The sequence below is a fragment of the Panthera leo genome, chromosome C2, assembly GCF_018350215.1.
Source record: "Panthera leo isolate Ple1 chromosome C2, P.leo_Ple1_pat1.1, whole genome shotgun sequence".
Lineage (NCBI taxonomy): Eukaryota > Metazoa > Chordata > Mammalia > Carnivora > Felidae > Panthera > Panthera leo.
The window spans coordinates 317,762-337,164 of NC_056687.1; the positions used below are offsets into that span (position 1 = coordinate 317,762).

The 19,403-nt window shown below is 51.0% G+C and overlaps 1 protein-coding gene across 6 annotated transcripts in view; it reads right to left on the bottom strand.

Moving 5' to 3' along the window:
• PCNT (pericentrin) overlaps positions 1-19,403 on the bottom strand; it is a 132,692-nt gene that overhangs the window by 2,808 nt on the left and 110,481 nt on the right. For 3 of the 6 annotated variants that reach the window (XM_042955532.1, XM_042955531.1, XM_042955530.1), the window contains 11 exons: positions 18,406-18,628; positions 18,093-18,243; positions 16,801-17,421; positions 13,912-14,013; positions 13,222-13,436; positions 12,341-12,443; positions 10,912-11,085; positions 4,716-4,826; positions 3,309-3,541; positions 1,680-1,756; positions 25-145 (listed from right to left, as the gene is read on the bottom strand). In XM_042955532.1, coding sequence (XP_042811466.1) covers positions 25-145; positions 1,680-1,756; positions 3,309-3,541; positions 4,716-4,826; positions 10,912-11,085; positions 12,341-12,443; positions 13,222-13,436; positions 13,912-14,013; positions 16,801-17,421; positions 18,093-18,243; positions 18,406-18,628 — 2,131 coding nt within the window. Of the gene's footprint in view, positions 1-24; positions 146-1,679; positions 1,757-3,308; positions 3,542-4,715; positions 4,882-10,911; positions 11,086-12,340; positions 12,444-13,221; positions 13,437-13,911; positions 14,014-16,800; positions 17,422-18,092; positions 18,244-18,405; positions 18,629-19,403 lie in introns of those variants that run through there. The other 3 variants (XM_042955533.1, XM_042955534.1, XM_042955535.1) reach the window with 3 other exon arrangements.

Sequence of the window (19,403 nt, forward strand, 5' to 3'; positions counted from 1 at the left end):
AACGCAGCCTCGAAGTACACTCACCTCTCCCTCTTGCACGGGGAAGCTTTTGGCACAGGGTCCCCAGTGTGGCTGGAGGATGCATCCCGGGTTGGTGGGGACGTGCTGGTTTTGGGTGGAGGCTGCTGCCGTGGCATCGGGAATCCTTCCCCCACAATCGTTTAACAACAAAGGGAATAGGAAAAGAGACGAATGCCTTTTAGTAGGAAGGACCCTCTACCAAAAGTTAAGCTTTTAAGATCTGCATGGCAACTTCAAACATTTTAAAAATACTCTATTTATAAAAGTTATGCCTTAGAGATTTAAAAAAATGTTTTTTAATATTTAATTTTGAGAGAGAAGGTGTGTGTGACCAGGGAAGGGATAGAGAGAGAGGGAGACACAGTATCTATCTAAAGCAGGCTCCAGGCTCTGAGCTGTCAGCACAGAGCCGAACAAGGGGCTCAAACGCATGAACCGTGAGATCATGTCCTGAGTCGAAGTTGGACGCTTAACCAACTGAGCCACCCAGGCACCCCTGAATTTTTTTTTTTTATTATTATGTTAGGCCATCTCTACACCCAATGTGGGGCTTGAACTCACAACCCTGAGATCAAGAGTTACATCCTCCACCAACTGAACCAGCCAGGCACCCCTAAAAATTGTTTTAAAAAACTCTATGGGCGCTTTGGCAGCTCAGTTGAGTGTCCGACTCGATTTCAGCTCAGGTCATGATCCCACGGTCGGGGGATTGAGCCCTGCCACAAGCTCCACACTGAAATGCTTAAAATTCTCTCTCTCCTGCTGCTCCGCTCCCCACTGGTGCTCTCTCTTTAAAATATGAATGAATGAATGAATGAATGAATGGAATTGTTGTTCTTATTTAAAAAAAAAAAAAAAAAAGCTCTACAAGAACCCCGAGTTTTGATCACCTGTGTTTTGCCCTTGCCTGCAGGGCTGACCTGACCCCAGCACGCATACGGGCAGTGCCTCCAGGGGATCCTGGGGGCAGTAGTGCGGAGGGTGTTCCTCCACCCCATTTTGAGGAGAGGTCTCCAAAGAGGGAGAGGCAGAACCCTGGAGACCACCAGGTGCACCTGGTGTAGGAGAAAACTCTCCTAAAGGCCTGAAGGTCGAAAAGCCATTTTTATTTCAAGAAGTAACAATCAACAGGTAGGAACCAAAGCTAATCAGTGACTAGGGAAGCCCAGTCCCCTGATGGTCAGCTCTGGGGGCAGAGCTCAGGGGGCGCCGCCTACTGGCAGCCTCCCACCAGGCCCCCGAAGCCCCACAGGACAAGGGGCTGCGTGCCCCATGACAGGGGCGTTCTCTGTGCTTGTGCGTGGGTCAGCATGGCACCTGGGGACCAGGTGTGGCTGATCCAGCAGGCAGTGGTGCCCCAAGGACAGATGTGGCCACACCAAGCAGAACATCACTTGGTTTTGGACAGTAAGGTGGACCTTCTACTAAATGAGTTATTGGTCAACATGTTTAGCATTTCTACATTTTTTCAACCATTAACTGTGTAAACCCTGGGTTTTTCTACGCTTCCCAGTGTTAAAGCCATTTTCCTTCTGAAGCCATCTCGCCTCGCTGCCAGCGTCCCTGGATGTACTGATTTCATATTTGCTTTACTGCGTCTCCAATGGGCTCAGCCAGCACCTGGCTGCCAGCGTAAAGGGGTTAAGCAGGGGGCCCACCTGGGCGGGCCGCTCGGCCTTGCACAACAGCTCCTTTTCGATCTACTTCTTGCCACTTCTTAACCAAAAAACGTAGTCTACAAAGGGAAAAAAAGGACACAAAACATTGAAAACTAGAGCAAATAGGAGTGAAAAGAACAACGAAAATCCAGACGTGATCTACGACTGGAATCAGACTCAGGTGGGCCCCCACTGTCTTTGTGGTGACCTTGATGCCTGTGCCCTCAGCACCTTCCTTGCCACAGCCCCCACAACCGCCCGATGCCCACCAGCTCAGAGTCTCACAGACCCCAGTTCAAATCAGTCTGCAACACCTGCTCCCTTCGCCACTAACGCCACCTAATGGCACAGGACAAAAGGCGCAAAGACAGAGGCTTTTGCCCTCAGGCGCTCCTGGTCAGAAGACTGAGGAGTGCCAGGTGGGTGTCGGGAGGAGCACCACTGGGCGGGGGGGGGGGGGGGGCCCCTGACCCCTCCCGGGACGGACCCTCTGTGGCTTAGTGGACGCCCTTCAGAGCGGGCCTTCCTGCTGGCTGTTGCTCCAGGCACCGCTGCCTCTCTGACCACAGGCCCTCTTAGAAGGCATGTCTGCCTCGCATCAAACCACTGCTGCTGAAAACGCTCCTCCACCGTCAGGAGTGCTGGCGGCGGGGCCTTGGGACTGCTTACCAGCCCCGCAGACCACCTACCAGGCTTCCTGTCCAAAAACGCAGAACGGACAGACAGACAGATGGACACACAGATGGTGGGGGGGTGGTCTCTGGTCAGAACTCAGAGGTGAGGGGACTAAGTGGCCTGAGGCTGAGAGTCGAGAGCACGAGAGCAAGGAACCCTGATGGACCGGAATGGCCGGTGCTCAGTCTCTGCGGGGAGCAGAGCTCCCACCACCCTCTGCAGCTTGGGGGAGAGAAGCCAGGGAAGGCAGCCCACCCAGCTACTGCGTTCAGCGTGTACCCTCCCACAGATGTCTGGGGCCTGAGGACACACCTTGTGGGCATCATAGAGCGGATACAGTAGTACAATTCTTACTGGGACATTTTTAGAAATTCAGCACATCTTAAAATTATAATATAAAATGGATTCTCATCACTGTTAATTTTGAACAGGTCAAAATTTCCAATCACACCAGAGTCACATACCTGTCCCCCAAAAGAGACCCTGTGTAAACAAACGACTGGGACAGTGAGCGGCGTCTGAGGCTGGTGGGACCCCCACAGTCTCCCCTCCCCCAGGAGCGGTCTCATACTCACGATGGAAAACAGCACCTCGTGTGGGTCCCCTGTTCCTATGCACCTGGCCCTTTTTATGGAGCACAAATTTGACTAAAATATAGGAAACTGCAATCTGAAGCAGTGAAATGCAGTTTCGAACTTGATCAGATGTGCCTGTCATCAGAAGGGACCCTGAGAGAGACCCATCAAGGGGCAAGGCACTGTTTTGTGATAAAAAGGCATCCCTCAATCTTCTGGCGTCAGAAGGCAGCTGACAGTTTTGCACAACATGATTTCTTGAAGGCAAACGTCACATATACTTTAAGGCCTCAAATTTCATCATCTTAGAAAAGAATGTAATTGCACAGTAAGACAACGGAGGACTAAGCCCAATGTGCCTCCTGCTTGCGAAGATTACCTTAATATTGCGATCACAACCCTGACGGCAGTTCGGAACTTTGTAAAAGGGCGAGATGTGCTAATTTTCTTATCAGCTTTGGAAGGAAATACTCCCAAATGAGCGATCATGGAGAGTGTTTCTTGTTCAGAGTCCTGGAATCCACCGATCAATAGTAAAAGATACTTCTTTTGATAAATCAGAGCCTTTCTGAAGCTTTCTGCTCTCAAATAATGCAGATATAGTTTTTCCATCTGAAAGAAGAAAAAAGCAAAACAGTCATGGAACAAAGACATCTTGCTGACAGAAGTCGTACAGTACGTTTGTACCACTGTGCTTTAAAAAGAACCAGACAGAGGCACCTGGCTGGCTCAGTCGGTGGAGCGGGCGACTCTTGATCTCAGGGTTGTGAGTTCAAGCCCCACGTTGGGCATAGAGACAACTTCAATACATAAATAAATCTTCAAAAAAAGAAAAAGAAAAAGAACCAGACTGTTTTCCTTCTCAGCAAATTGTCACATCAGCCCTGTGTGACCTCCGTCCCCAGGGACGGCTTTGCTGTGCAGAGTCTGATCTCCTGTATCAGACAAAAGGGAGACCACAGACTTCCTTTCCAAGCCTCAAGGGAGCCCCCCAAAGACCCCAGGAATCTGACCACAAGGTGAGGTGCGCCCCTGGGCCCCCTGGACATCTCAGGGGCTGTGGGAAATCCCTCAAGTCACATAGAGAGGTATGTCCTTATACCCTAATGCTGTGACACGATTTTTCCCTCGAGAGGGCTCAGAGCACAGACCTCAGGGCCAACATGATGAGCAGGGCCCTTTCAGGGTGTGGCGACTGTGGTCTAACGGGACTCCAAGCACAGACACGAGGTTTGTGCGGAATGGGGCCAGCTTTCAGATGGAGGTGCTCTCACTTGAACTCCCCTCATGTGCGACAGCTCGACAGCTAGAACCGGCATGTCTCCCGGCTGGAAACAGGCACAGGGTGGGTACGTGTTTTGGCAGCTGTGCTCAGGCCCGGGGGAACCCCATGTCACAAGAATGCTTTCGCTGCTACAATGAACAGGCCAGGGTTTTTAAAGCACTGGGATTTTAGGCGTGGAGGGAGAATGACCAGGCACAGCAGAGAATTTTTAGGGGAAGCGACTCTGCAAGACACTGTAAGGGCGGCCACCTGTCCTACACGACTGTCGGACCCACAGAGTGTGCACCACCGAGAGCGAGCCCCGCCATGCACCGTGCTTCTGGGTGACCGGGACCCGTCCATGCAGGCTCGCTCAGGTGTGGGACGTCTCTGCACCTTCCCCTCAATTCTGCTGTGAGCCTTACACTGCTCTAGAAATAGACAGTCTTTATAAAAACAGACAAAGGGCACCAAGCAGGTGACACCGTGCACACCCAGCACAGCCCTCAGACCCGCCCTTACCCGCATGCTGCAGGGGTTTGCATCCTCGCTTGCGGGCAACCCTGCCTCCGGCTGTCGCGGTGAGCTCTGTGAGACCGCCCTGTCTTGCCTCCATGAAGACCTGTCCGGCCTCTGTAACGAACCACACACGGCACCGTCCACACGGCTGAGCCAACAGAGGAGCACCCGGAGAAACACGGCCGAGGGCAGAGTCGGCAGGAGATGACCCCTCGGAACCCCAGCCCCAGGGGCAGGGTCATGTTCAAACAGCTTGTTTCTTGCTCCCCCAGGGGTCTTTCCAGGGGGAGGCCCACCCTGGGTGCAAGGGGGCTGGGCGCACATCTCCCGAATGCCATGATGTGGGCCATGCCTGGGCCACCTTCAGCCTCTTTTCACTGGCGCCTAAGCTGTCAAGTGGTGTTATCAATCAGATAATTAATACTCACGGGTAGTTGCTACATAGCATTTATTGAAGTATGACTGCACAAAAGGTACATTATTATTAAAAACAAAATCTAAATAATTATGAGAAGAACCCTGAATTCAAAGTGCTAAGCCTGTTAAACACCCTCATACTCTCTGGTCCTAGAAATGCTAACTCCTGGCAGGTGTGAATCCCTGGTTCTACTCCAGCACCAACAAATCACACTCTTGGAAACCTCAGCAAGGGCCCCACATGGGTGCCATGCACACTGAGGACGTCATGACCAGGCAGCGTGTCCAAATGCACACAGCATGGCCTGGACACCACGATGTGTGTGGAAGACGCCCAGAGCTCCAGTAGGGACGCGTTAACAGAGGAGGAGGATCCCACAGTGAGGACAACAAAGGGACCGTCCACACCGGACAACCAGGACCTGTTACTGAGGCCAGAGGGAGCTCCAAGTACTTGGGCCACGTGCACTGTGACCTCCGCCCCTCAGTCTGGAACAGGAATCAAAGGCAGCCTGGTGGCACCAGCCCCCAGCACCAGGGCTTGGCTGAAAGGAGGAGCCTATGACCAGGGTGACCCCGTGGAAGGGCCCTCGCCGGACCCATGACGAGGAAGAAGGAAAAGGACAGATGTTTGTTTTCCTGGTTCTAAAACACAGCCTGGGCTTTTCTGGAAAGAAACACTCTAGAAATGGAAATTGTCTTGGACATGAAGGGCAAAATGCCCCACCAGTTCACTCGCAGCCTGTGACTTATTCCTTGAAAACATTTATTTCCTACAACGAAAGCAAAAATTACATAGGACTACACCAAACTAAAAAAGCAAAGGAAACCATCAACCAACAATACATCCAATAAGAAGTGAACACCCAAAATATATTTTAAAAATTCATACAACTCAGTATGACAAACAATCCAATGAGCAGAGGATCCGAACAGTTTTCCCAGGAGACGTCCAAGCGGCCAACAGACACCTGAAAAGATGCTCCACATCACTCATCGTCAGGGAAATACAAATCAAAACCACACTGAGATACCACCTCACGCCTGTCAGAATGGCTATTACCGAAACGACAAGAAACAACAGATGTTGGCGAGGACGCCGAGAAAGGGGAACCGTCTTGCACTGCTGGTGGGAATGCAAACTGGTGCAGCAGCTCTGGAAAACACTGTGGAGGTTCCTCAAAAAGTTAAAAACAGAACTACCATACAATCCTGTAACTCCACTTCTGAGTATTTACTCAAAGAAAACGAAAAGATGATGTGAAAAAAGACCTGCACCCTATGTTAACGGCAGCATTATCTACGAGAGCCAAGATAGAGAAACCACCCAAGTGGCCATGACAACATGCATGGACCTCGAAGGTATTACGCCAAGTGAAATAAGTCAGACAGAAAAAGACCAATACCGTTTGATTTCACTTACACGTGGAATCTAAAAACACGCCCAATGAACAAACAAAACAGATTAGAAACAGACTCACAGACACAGAGAACAAACTGGTTGGTGGCCAGAGAGAGGAGGGTCGGGGAACGGGCAAAATGGATGGAGGGGACAAAGAGGTGCAAATGTCCAGTCGTAAAGAAGATGCAGCAGAGAGAACACAGTAACTGTGTGGTGACAGCTAGTAACCAGACCCAGGGTGGTCCCCGTTTTGTGATGTGTGTAAGTGTCGAACCACTATGTTACACACCTGAAGCTAATACAGTATATCGTATGTCAATTTTTCTCCAATAGAAATAACTTCCTGATTTCCTTGTGAACTCTCACATAAAGGACAAAAGTGCTCTAATGGTGACTGGGCTTTAGTCCCACAGGGCCAACAGGATGCCTTCAACAAGGGACCTCCAAACACCTGTGAGCAAGTTCCAGAGAAGCAGACAGGGCTGTGAACTGGTGCTGATGACAGCTTTCATCAAGAGTAAAACACGGAGCTTTCGGGGTGCCTGGATAGCTCAGTCAGTTAAGCGTCTGACTTCAGCCCAGGTCATGATCTCGCGGTTTGTGGGTTCGAGGTCCACATCAGGCTCTGTGCTGACAGTGTGGAGCCTACTTGGGATTCTCCCTCTCCCTCTGCCCCTCCCCTGCTCATGCTCTCTCTGTCTCTGTCTCTCAAAATACACAAATGAACTTAAAAAAAAAAAAAAGATTAAAACATGCAGCTTTTGTAACTTCTCACATCAAAGAACGGAAGTCCTGAGTCTCCTTAGTGCTTGGACCCTACTTCCCCAGTACAGAGGTCCCTTTACTTTATCTCCCACCAGAGCTTCAAACACGCAAAGCAAAACTGGATGGAGCTTGAAGACAGACAAATTCATTCTGTTCAGTGATGTCAGTTATCTCCCGTGTGGTGACTGCAAACAAGGAGGAGACAGCTCAAAAGGCCACAGGACACCAACCAGGTGAACACCACCACCAACCAGCTGGACAAACTGACTTTCCTGGGACCCCCTCCCTCCATCCAGCACCAGAAACATCAAGTCCATCACTAACTACCACCTGTTTTTCAGCGGGGGTGGTTGAAAAACAACCCACTGAAAAACAACCCACGCTAGGCCCAGGTGGTTTCCTGGTTAAATTTTAACAAATATTTAAGGAAGAAATAAATACCAGCTCTATGTAATTTCTTCCAGAAAAGTAAAAAGAGGAAACATGTTTCATCTTATTTTATGAGGCTAAAACCAGACAATGACAATATAAAAATAAAAAACAAAAAACCAACTCCAGATTAAAATCCCTCATGAACCCAGATACAGAAATGCTCAACAAAATATTAGCAAATCAAACCCAACAATATATAAAAATAATAAGACATCATGACCGAGTGGGGCTTTTCCTGGCGCCACAAGATAGTCAACATCCAAAAATCAACGTAACGCACCATGTTAACTGACCGAACAAGACAAAACACATCACCGTATCAACAGGTGAAAAAGCATAACAAATTAAACATCTGTTCAGGATAAAGTCTTTGCACACTAAGGCCGGGGCCTTCACGTGAGTACCTGCTCACCACCCTTCACAGTGACAGAGCAAAGAGCCACCCCCAAGACGGGGGACCACGCCTGCACAAACACGTCCAAGTCTGGAAGTCCAGCCTGTACACCAGGCAAGAAAAGAAAATCAAAGGTATTTGCATTGGAAAGAAAAAAATAAAACTTTCTATTCGCAGATGATGTAATTGTCCATGTAGAAAATCCTACAGAAACACTTCGAGGGTTAAAAAGTGAGGTTAGCAAGGTCACAGGACACCTAAGGTCAAGGCAAACCTATGAATGTTGATGTGTTTCCATACACTAGCCATGAATAACTGGAAAGCAAAACATTTGAAAAGTACCATTTACAACAGGCCCCTGAAAAATGAAATATTTAGGTAAAAATCTAACAAAATGTTTTTAGAATATGAATGCTAATGACTACAACACGTTTAAGAAAGAAATTTTATGGGATGCCTGCGTGGCTCAGTCAGTTGAACGTCTGACTTTGGTTCAGGTCATGATCCCATAATTTGTGGGTTTGAGCCCCGTGTTGGGCTCTGTGCTGACAGCTCAGAATCTGGAGCCTGCTTCGGATTCTGTGAGTCTCTCTCTCTCTGCCCCTCCCCTGCTTATGCTCTCTCTCTCTCAAAAATAAACAAACATAGAAAAAAAAGAGAAAAGAAAAGAAAAAAGGAAGAAATTTTAAGAGATTTAAATACATGAAGGGACATGCCAAGTTCACAGATGGGAAGATTCAATACCGCTAAATTCAATAACAGTTACAGTTATACAGTCAAGATGTCAATGCTTGCCTAAACCTCTATAATAGCGTTATTGAAATATAAATCACATACCATAAAACTTATCCTCTGAAAACAGTTGTTCAACAGGTTTTTAGTGTGTTCATAGAATGCAATGATCACCAATGTGTAATTGGAGGAGGTTTTGTCACCCACACCTATCAGGCAGCTGGTGAAGGCCAGGAGAGCAGAACAGAGAATACACACACACAACTGTGGAGCAACTTCTAACTTTGGCAAAGACAAACTGATAAAAAAAGACAATCTTCAACGTATGCCAGAATAACTGGATATCAACCTGCATACAAATAATCCTTGACCTAACCCTCAGACCAAAAAAAAAAAAAAATCAAAGCAAAATGGATCCTAGACTTAAACGTAAGAAGTAAAACTATAAAACTCTTGGCATAATCCATAAAAAAACAAATTGACTTTATTAAAATTAAAACTGTTGTTTTGCAAAGAGTACTATCGATGCAGTAGAGACAACACAGACTGGGAGAAGAGATTTGCAAAACATATCACAATATATGAACTGGAAACACAACAAAATAAGAAAACAATGCCATTTAAAAGTGGGCGAAGACTATTTGCAACTACATGGATGGAACTATAGGGTATTATGCTAAGCAAAATAAATCAGAGAAAGATGCCGTGTGATTTCACTCATATGTGGAATTTAAGAAAAATAGATGAACATATAGGAAGGGAAGTAAAGATAGGATAAAAACAGAGAGGAAGACAAACCCTAAGAGACTCTTAAATACAGAGAACAAACTAAGGGCTGATGGAGCGGAGGTGGGTGGGGGATGGGCTAGATGGGTGATGGGCACCGAGGAGGACACCTGTTGTGATGAGTACTGGGTGTTATGTATAAGTAATGAACTACTACATTCTATTCCTGAAATCATTATTATGCTATATGTTAACTAACTTGGATTTCAATGCAAATAGATAAAAGGGGGAAAAAAAACACAAGTGGGCAAAGACTTGGAAGGACTCTTCACTTAAGAAGAAACACAGATGTCGCCGCACACTGCGGGACGCTACAAGAAAAGGCACCACCCGCCCCAAGCGTGAAGATGCTGAGGGACCAGACTCCCACGTTCTGTTCAAGGGCAAGTGAGATGGTGCAGCTATTGGGCACTCGGCAGGGTTCGGCAGAAATGTGACGGGACACGGCGTCCCCTCCTGGGTATTTACACCGGAGAAACGAACCCTGCTCACAGCAGCTTCCAGGAGCACTGATCACGATCCTTGAGCACCGGAAACAACCCCAATATTCTCCAGCAGCCAGACGGCTGAACTGAGGCACATCTGTGCATGGACGCTGCTCAGCAGCACGAGAGAGGAGCTGTTGACACGCCAACGCCCAGCATGATCTCGTTGGCGCTAGGAGAGAAGTGAGGAGCCCTCCGAAATGTTACACACCGTGTGGGCCCGCTTCTGTGGCACCGGGAGAAGGCAAACCGCAGAGAGCCAGGCCGTGCCTGCCGGCAGCCGGGAACAGGATGTGCTACTGGGCCATGTGCTCCGCTAACAGTGTGGTCACACGGGGCACGAGAATCCACATGTGTGTGAAAACTCAAATGGCATCCTACCAGGGGCAGATTTTACTGCATACAAGTCCAAAAAACAATTAAAAATTTTTTCATCATAAAAGTAAAATCAGGGACACGACAATCTAAATATAAAAGAAAAAAAAATCAGGCATTCTAAGAAGAAAGTCCACCAAACTACACAATCAGGAAAATTGGGGTCGTTTTCATTACATAAAAGTCAAATGAACAGATTTCTTTTCATGAACATGTATCAAACATCATCTCCCGGCAAGGGTCCCGTGTCTGTGTGCAAAGTGGAAAACCTGCTGAAATGTTATATAAGGCATCTGGCATCTTGGGGAGGTCAGAGCCCATGACAGCTAACTGGAAAGAGCCAGCACTCAAGCCCACAGCCCAGAGGAAGCCCGGTTCACGCCGTCTCCGAGCAGAAGCACCAGTACGTACGCTCCGGACACGGCCCTTCAGCAGGTGCTGCTTCAGAGACGTCTCCAGCTGGGACACCGTCAGGCGCAGCTCAGCCTTCTCCTGGGTCACTGTGCACAGAGCTTTCGTGAGGGAGTCATTGTCTTTCAGCAGGACATCCACCAGCTGGACCTGCAGCTCTGCTGGCGTTTTTTTCTTGAAAAGAGAAAAAAATTAACGGATATACGTTTTTTGTTAAAAGGTACACACTTTAGGGGTCCCTGGGGGCTCAGTTGGCTGAGCGGCTGATTTGATTTCAGCTCTGGTCATGATCCCAAGGTTGTGAAATCGAGCCCCGAGTTGGGCTCTGTGCTGGAGGTGGAGCCTGCTTGAGAACGTCTCTCTGCCCCTCACCTGTTCGCACACGCTCTTAGTCTAAAAAAAAGAAAAGAAAAAGAAAAGGTACACACTGTGTATTTTTACTGTTGGTTATTTCCAGGAATTATAGTTTTATCCATATTTGGGGTTCAGTGACAGCTTGTGGGGCTAAGAAGAGCTGTCCATCTATGGGAGGGAAAACAGTAATTGATCAAAGCACATTTCTCTTTGATCCTGTAAGAAACTGACTTCGCACAGCCCTGGGCTGCATTGACAGGGCCAGCCTGCTACAGAGCACCGGCCTGCTCACACCTCTGTGAGCAAGGGGAGCACACAGAGGGCCCAGAGAGCACTGTGGGTTCTTCCCCGAGGGTCCGCCGACTAAGTCCCTTAACACAGGTTCGTTACTTCCATAATCAGAGCCACACTCAGCCTACAGCAGGCACAGGACACTGACAGAGGCACTGGTAAATAGGGCAGGATGCACCACACTGACCCCTCATGCTCAGCAGGTACAAGGTCCCCTGCTGCCTACATGCATGCTGCCTTCACAATAAACAGGATGTTTTCACGATTACCAAGGAACATCTACCAGGAATTTGTGTCAGCCACCATGACTTTTTTTTTTTAACGTTTATTTTTGAGAGTTGGGGGGACAGGGGGGCAGAGAGAGAGGGAGACACAGAATCTGAAGCAGGCTCCAGGCTCCGAGCTGTCAGCACAGAGCCCGACATGGGGCTCGAACTCATGAACCATGAGACAGATCATGACCTGAGCCAAAGTCGGACGCTTGACCAACTGAGCCACCCAGCTGCCCCAGCAACCACAACTTCTAATCACCTTCCTGCAAGGCAACACCTTCCCATGCAGCTGACAGGCGCAGCTGAGAGCTCAGGCTCTCAACCCAAGTGTACATGGAGCAGGCTGGGCCTGGGGCAGAGCAGCCCGTGCCCCTCTGGGGGGAGTGCCTGAGCATCGGCAAGGTCAGGCGGCTTTCTGGGAGCAACACGTGGCAATCCCCAAGAAGACACCCACTTCTCTGTGGCAGCGGAGGAGGGATACAAGGAACCGCAAAGGCAGCCCCACCTCTCACCTGGGAGGAGTTGGGCGCGCTCAGCTCAGACTTGAGCTCCTCTAACGTGTGCAGTAAGGACGTCACTGCTTTCTCATTTGATGATGTCCAGTCGCCAATTGTCCTGTGAAAATAAACAGACACTTAGAGGGTTCACCCAGATCCCACCTGATAATTACCCAGAGCCACTGGGAACGCGTGGAGAGATGACAAATGGGTCCAATGCAGCCCCAGGAGGACTTGCTTATGACTGCTTCCTCAAGCCATGCCCTGTCCACAAAGTTAGGGACTCGGGCCTCTCTAATGACAGTGGTGGCCCTGAGGTGGTGCAGCCCTGTGCACAGTCTGAGAAGCCCAGGCAAGTCTGCTCAGAGATCATACTGCTGTATAAACGAATCCAATTACAGATGGGAGAACCGTATTTGCGGAGTTTCTGTGCATACAGGAAAAGGCAAATATTAATTTAATTAATTATAGTGTCAACACTCCTGTCAGTCCCTCAACCGTGCAGACACACCCTGGTCACGTGAGTGGTGATCCTGAGGACGTGGGCAAGGCAGACACAGCACGGATGCTTGGCCCCACCCAACCGCGGTGGGAGTGGGCAGGAGGGGCCTGGCATCAGGTCCAGACCCTCTGGGTGGTGAGCAATTGTAAAAGGGCATGAGGAGAACAGATCTAAAAGAAACTTGGATTTTCCTCTCATATCAAGAGAGAAAACACATGCTGTCAACACCTTTCAGGAGAGTGCTGCCCACAAATGTGTCAACACGTGGCGAGAGAAACAAGCGTCTGTTGCTTAAAAATGGGGACCTGACACCAAACGCCGGCGCCAGCCTTGTGCACGCTCCTCACGGAAGAGGCGGGGCTCGCGGGGGCGTGGCCGGAGCCCACGCGCTCACCTGTCCACTGTCTGGCTGACGAAGCTGGTCAGGAGCCCGGCGGCCCAGAGCAGCTGCTGCCGGACCTTCTCCAGGCTGAGCCGCTGCTCCTGCAGCCGCGCCGACTCCGGGCACTGGCGCTGGCGGGCCTCCTCCTTCGCCTCCAGGTCCTGAACCGTCCGCTGGAGCTGCCGGATCTTGTGCTCATCACGCTGGCGCCGCAGTTCCAATTCTCGCTATTGTCAACAGCAAAACAACAGACGGGCCCTTCGTGCGCGCGTTCCCGAAGCAGAAGGCAGAAGCCCAGCCCTCAGCAGGGGGCGGCCCCTGGCCGGCACCCTCCACACGGGGCGTGGAGTCAGGGCAGCCCCCCTGCCTCAGACGGACGGGGTCTCGGTGGTGAAGGCTCGACCTGCATTTCTGAGAACTGTCAGAAATGTGTCACCAGTGTAAGGAGGGGACGCCACATGCCGAAACAAGGAGGAGACTTCACGGGCCCCAGTTCTGGCACCCGACCTTGACGTGCGCGCGCACACACGCCAACACACGGACACGGGCAGGGTCAAGCACCTGCACTGAGTGCAAACCGCCTCACTTACAAAATGCCCTTCAGCACGGAGTGTGCCGGGTGCCTGGGAGAAAGCGGACAGTCCCCAGCTTCCTGCCCGACACGGGGATCTGGGCCCCCTCCAGGGAGACAGAGGGAGTCACCTGGTGGAAACCCCTCTGGGCGGCCATAAACGTGACAGGGGCGGCCCGGTGGAGCTTCCGTGGGTGAGGAGGCCCCAGGAGAGGCGGGAGGCGGCACCGTGTCTGGAGACAAGCAGACAGATACCCGCGGAATTGGGAGGGAACCTCGGGTGCCCAGAACCCGGCCCGGGCCTCCCGCGACGCGCCCCGTGCATCACGGACCACAGGCTCTTCCTGGCATCGCTCGATTAACGCTCCAGCCTCGTGAGGACACAGGGATCGTTACTTTTCTATTTTCCAAGTTAGGAAAGCAACATACCAAGAAACCTACAGGTTTATGTTTATAAGTAAAATAAAAAATAACATAAATAAAATAAAAAATTAAACTTATTTTTTTAAAAATTTTAACCATCAACAGTGAAAATAACACCAAAGGGGCTACATCAATCACTTCAAATTCTTTCCAAGATGCATCATGAAGAACAATTACTTATTTAACTTAGGAAACATTTTCTTTGCATTTTTTAAGCAATCACGTTACCATTCGTTTTAAAAAAAAAAAAAATCAAAATTCAATAATAGGGTTTGGCTGAAAACTTTAGAGACAGTTTGGGAAAGTCCATAAGAGGCACACGAAGGCTACAGGCCACTGTTCCCATGGAGAAAGAGTAAACACACACACACACACACACTCTGGAACACGTTTGGGGATCCTGTGTGACGAAGGCCCACCTGGGGCTTGACTCTACTTGCTTCCTTCACAAAACAACATGGGGTGCTTCCCGGCCGCACGGCGCCCATTCTGTCACATCTCCAAACTACTCCTGCGTTTCCAAGACTCTGGGCGGTAAATGCAGCCACTACAGAAAGGGCTGCTTACGCCACTGCGAAGGCCACGTGCCACAGCAAAACATGTTGCCGCTGACACACACCGCAGCGCGGACGAGCCCCAAAAACATCAGGAAAGGAGTCAGACAAGGAAAGGCCACGCGGGCGGGGGGGGGGCGGGGGATGGTTCCTTCATAGGAAGGTCCAGCACAGGCCAATCTGCAAACAGACCGTAGACTCGCGGTGGCCAGGGCTGGAGGAGGAAGTGAGGGTGAGCGCTAACAACATGGGGCTCAACACGGGGTGGTGAACACAATCTACAGCTGGCTGTGGTGACGAGTCCACAGCTCTGAGTTTGTACTAAAACTGCAAAGGACGCAATTCAGGTTGGTGAACTCCACGTATCTCAGTGAAGCTGTTAAAACATACTGATCACACTCCCCACATGAACTTCCAAAACTAATTTTATACCATTTGGGGGTCTGATTTATCTTTGTAACACTTAGAAATCTAGACTTTTGATTTTAGAAACACACAGTCATTTCTCAAACATTTCACGGCAGGCTAACCACTGAAAAGACCAGGCCACTGATTTTCCTTATGTGTTTTTAAAAAATATTTTTAGTATATGTGCTGCCAAAGTGAGCACTAAAAAAGATTTTTAAAGAGGGCAAAACATATGTCAATCCACATGAAGACACAGGATATAATTTTCTCAGAAATAAAGGCTCTGGTTGGCATAAAATATATCTAAAAGTAACGTTTTATCCAAAAAATAAAAGGAACACTTCTCAACCTGTGAGGCAAAAATCATCCCAATATGAAAATCAAAGACACCACAACTTTATGGGGTGCCTGGGTGGCTCAGTTGGTTAAGCGTCCACCTTTGGCTCAGGTCATGATCTATCTCATGGTTCATGAGTTCGAGTCCCATGTCAGGCTCGGTGCTGACAGCTCAGAGCCTGGAGCCTGCTTCAGATTCTGTGTCTCCCTCTCTCTCTACTCCTCCCTTGCTCATGCTCTGTCTCTCTCTCAAAAATAAACATAAAAAAAAAGACACCACAACTGTAAAAGTACAGACCAACATCTCTCATGAACATAAATGCAGAATCCTTAACAAAATACTAGCGAACCGAATCCAGCACGATATAAAAAAGAACCCTACACCAAAGTTAAGTGGGATTCATCCCACGAGCGCAAGGCTGGCTCCACCGGTGAAACCCAACGAGAAACACGACATTAAGAGAATAAAGGGCAAAAACCATACATTTCAAGACACCAAAACCACAACTCCAGCTCACTCTCAAGACTGAAAACAAGACACAAAAAGTCTGAATAAAACAGGTACCCTGAGAATCTCCTCTGATGAAGGGCAGCTGTCACAGCTGGGGGTGGAAGACGGGTAACAGGCTGCAGCACCTCCACTCAGCACTGCAGGAGGGACGAAAGGCACCCGGACCGGAAAGGAAGAAGTAAACCTACATCTCCGTGCAGGTGACGTGATCTCATATGCGGAAAAGCCCAAAGGACGCATCAAATGACTGGGAACAACAAACAAGCGCAAGGGCACAAGATGCAAGATCGACAAGGCCCAACGGCATTGCTCTAGGCCAGCAGGGAACCATCTGCTCACGGAAAGAAGAAACCAGTTCCGCTTACGACAACAGCAACCCCTGATAAAACGCTCAGAACAACAGAACCACAGCATTAACGCTCGTCATCTGAAAACAGCAAAACGCGGCTGAAAGAAATCAAAGACCTGAACGCGCGGACAGACTTCCAACCTCACAACCCGTGGAGGTAACATCGCTCAGGTGGCCTCACCCCCCAAAGTGACCTGCAGAGTCAAGGCTGGGCCCCAGAACCCTACGGTCCCCGAACACCCAAGCCCCGACAACGAGCGAGGTTGGAGACTCACGCTTCTCGACACGGAAACCTACAAAGCTGCAATAACCAGGGGGCAGCAGGGGACAGACGCACGGACCAGCGGGACAAAGGAGCGGCCCAGGGTCAGGCCCCCGTGTGGCGCTCTCGGCCCCCTGGCTTGCTGCTGGGTGCCGACACGGTCGGCGGCGCTCTCACCAGTCTCTCCTTGTCTCGAGCCTGCCTCTTCTCCACGTCGGCCCGGCCGGGCCTCGTCTCTGCTCTCCTCCTTGCGTCCTTGTGTCCATCCCGTGCAGCCAGCCTCGCCTGTGAGCGCTTTAATCCTGCCTGCTGCTGTGAGGAACTCTCCCCCTCTGTTGGCTCCTGAGCCTGGGCGGGCTCCACAGCGGAGGTCTGCGCGCCCCTTACCTCCTTCTCCCTGTCGATCTCCGCACGCTGCTTCTGCACGTCGGCCACCAGCTGCCGCTGCACCTGCTCCAGCCTCGCCTGCAGCTCCGCCACGCGGGACTTCTCTTCCTTCAGCTTCCTCAGCAGAGCGCGATGCGCCGGGGCCTCCTGTGCTCGGCCGCTCAGCTGCTCCGTCAGGAGGCGCTCGTGGCGCAGGGCCGTGGCCAGCTCCAGCGACCGGTCCTTCTCGGCCTCCAGGCTGCGCCGCAGCTCGGACAGCTGGCTCCGCTCCCGCGCCAGCAGTGCCTCACAGCGCGAGGCCTCGATCCGCAGCTCCTTCTGAAGGTTGTCCTTTGCCGTCTGCTCGTGCTTCAGTGCAACGCACAGTCTATTACTCTGAGCGTGCTGCTTCTCCAAAGAGAGTCTTAGCTCCTGTATCAGGGAAGAGATGGGAAAAAGCAAATCAAGAGAAGTGTCAAAACCATCTTCCTGCCCCAATTTCTGTTCATATTATTCAACCCAGCAATTACGCTTTTTTATCCCACAGGTACAAGAAAACCACGTAACAATTCTTCTGTTACTTTGCCGTTTTTATTCAGGGATGAAGTACTTTCCTGAAGCAGTGTTCAGTAAATGCCCACCTTCCCTAGAACCACAACACCCTGGACACTCGGACACACGATGTTTTCGCCAAGCCACAGTCCCCGGGTGGGTGAAAGACGCTTTTGCCCAGCGCTGGGACTGAGGAACACAGAGCACCTGCCAGACCCGTGGCCATCAGAGATGCCAAACAGCATGCCAATTCACACACACAACCTCCACTGCACAGAGAAGCCGGGTCACTGCCATTTATGCAGCCTGACGCGCACTTCTGAGGCTGTGCTCCGTGCGGCCAGACAGTGGGAGTTGCGAGCACCCGTCTGTCACCACGGAGACGCTGCTGTACCGCAGACGCAGGCCTGCTTCACTGCTGTTACACCCTGCCACCAGGCACGTGACCACAGGGAGACGGGGCGCTGGGCCCTGTGAGGAGCTGCGCTCCCACCCGCCAGCCCCACTGCCCCCCACCAACCCCCCCACCTGCCAGCCCCGCGCCCAGGCACCTCCAGGGTCTTGGAGCTCTGGCCCTCCCTCTGCAGGTGCTGCAGCTGCTCCTCCTCCAGCCGGCTCTGCAGGGCGCGCTCCTTCCCGCGCTCGCTCTCCAGCTCCTGCAGCGCGGCCTTCAGGTTGCTCTCCTTGCTGTCCAGCACAGACCTGTGCAGGAGAGGCAGTGACACACCAGGCTGCGGCGCCTGGGCCGTCGACAGACCCCGGGCACCTATCACAACACGCGCACACGCCGCGTTCCTCAACAAAAGTGCGGACAGAACCGGGGAGCCAGGAGGTGCTGTGTGGGAGGAGGGTTAGGGCCCCCACCTCAGCTGGAGGACCTCCTTCTGCGCCTCGCTGAGGGATGCCAGCAGCCTCTCGTTGTCCTGTTTACACTCGCGGAGCTCAGATCTTAAGTCTCTGACGACGGTCTGCTCTACCACCAGGAGCTTCCGAACGCTGCTGGCTTTCTCTTGCTCTTCATTCAGCGTTTTCTGTACGTCACTTGCTATACGTTTTTCCTGCTCAACCTTGTAGGCCAATAACTCAACTGAGAAAGACGTTAGGGGACATAAGATACCATTACTCGTGAATCCCGGGTGAGCTGTACAAATGATTTCACAAACTGAAGACAAACCGGTACGGAGAGGGAGATGTATTCACTCTCAGGGAAAATGAGTTTTCCAGGCCGATGGCCAGGACACCGGAGGCTCACTCCCTCCAGGCCTCGGGGCACCTAGAGTCGTGCAGGCAGAGTGGCCGTGCAGACCAGAGGATGGGACGTGGCTCCCCAGGGCCAGCTGTTCAGGTCCGGGGTCTCCTGGAGGCAGGAGTGAGGACTGAGCCGAGATGGACGTGCGCGAAGACCAGGTGTGACCGTCTCCACAGTCGTCCTAAATCGCCACCTCACCCATCACTCCAACACTTCGTGCTTCCCAAAAGAGACTGACTCGACCCTAGCAGCTTCCCCAGAGAACTCTCCCAAGACTTAGCAAAGAAATAACCCTGGTTCTCTACAGTCTCCCGGGGAAAAAGGAAGGGGAAGAGACGGTCAATCCTCCATGAGGCTGGCACTACTCCCACACCAGAACTCAAAGACTGGAAGCTACACACCAGTAGCCCTCATGCATTTAGATGCAAAATACCAGGAAGTCCGGCCCAGAAATGCTCACGAGGTAATGCAACATGGCCCAAACACAAAGCATTGCAAGGCCTGGCCCATCATTCAGCACCCAGCACTAGGAAGAGAAGGGGCTGTGCAGGTGGATGAAGAGCATGTGCAGAGACCACTGCTGGCAGCCTGTGTGAGGGTGTGAGGCGGAACA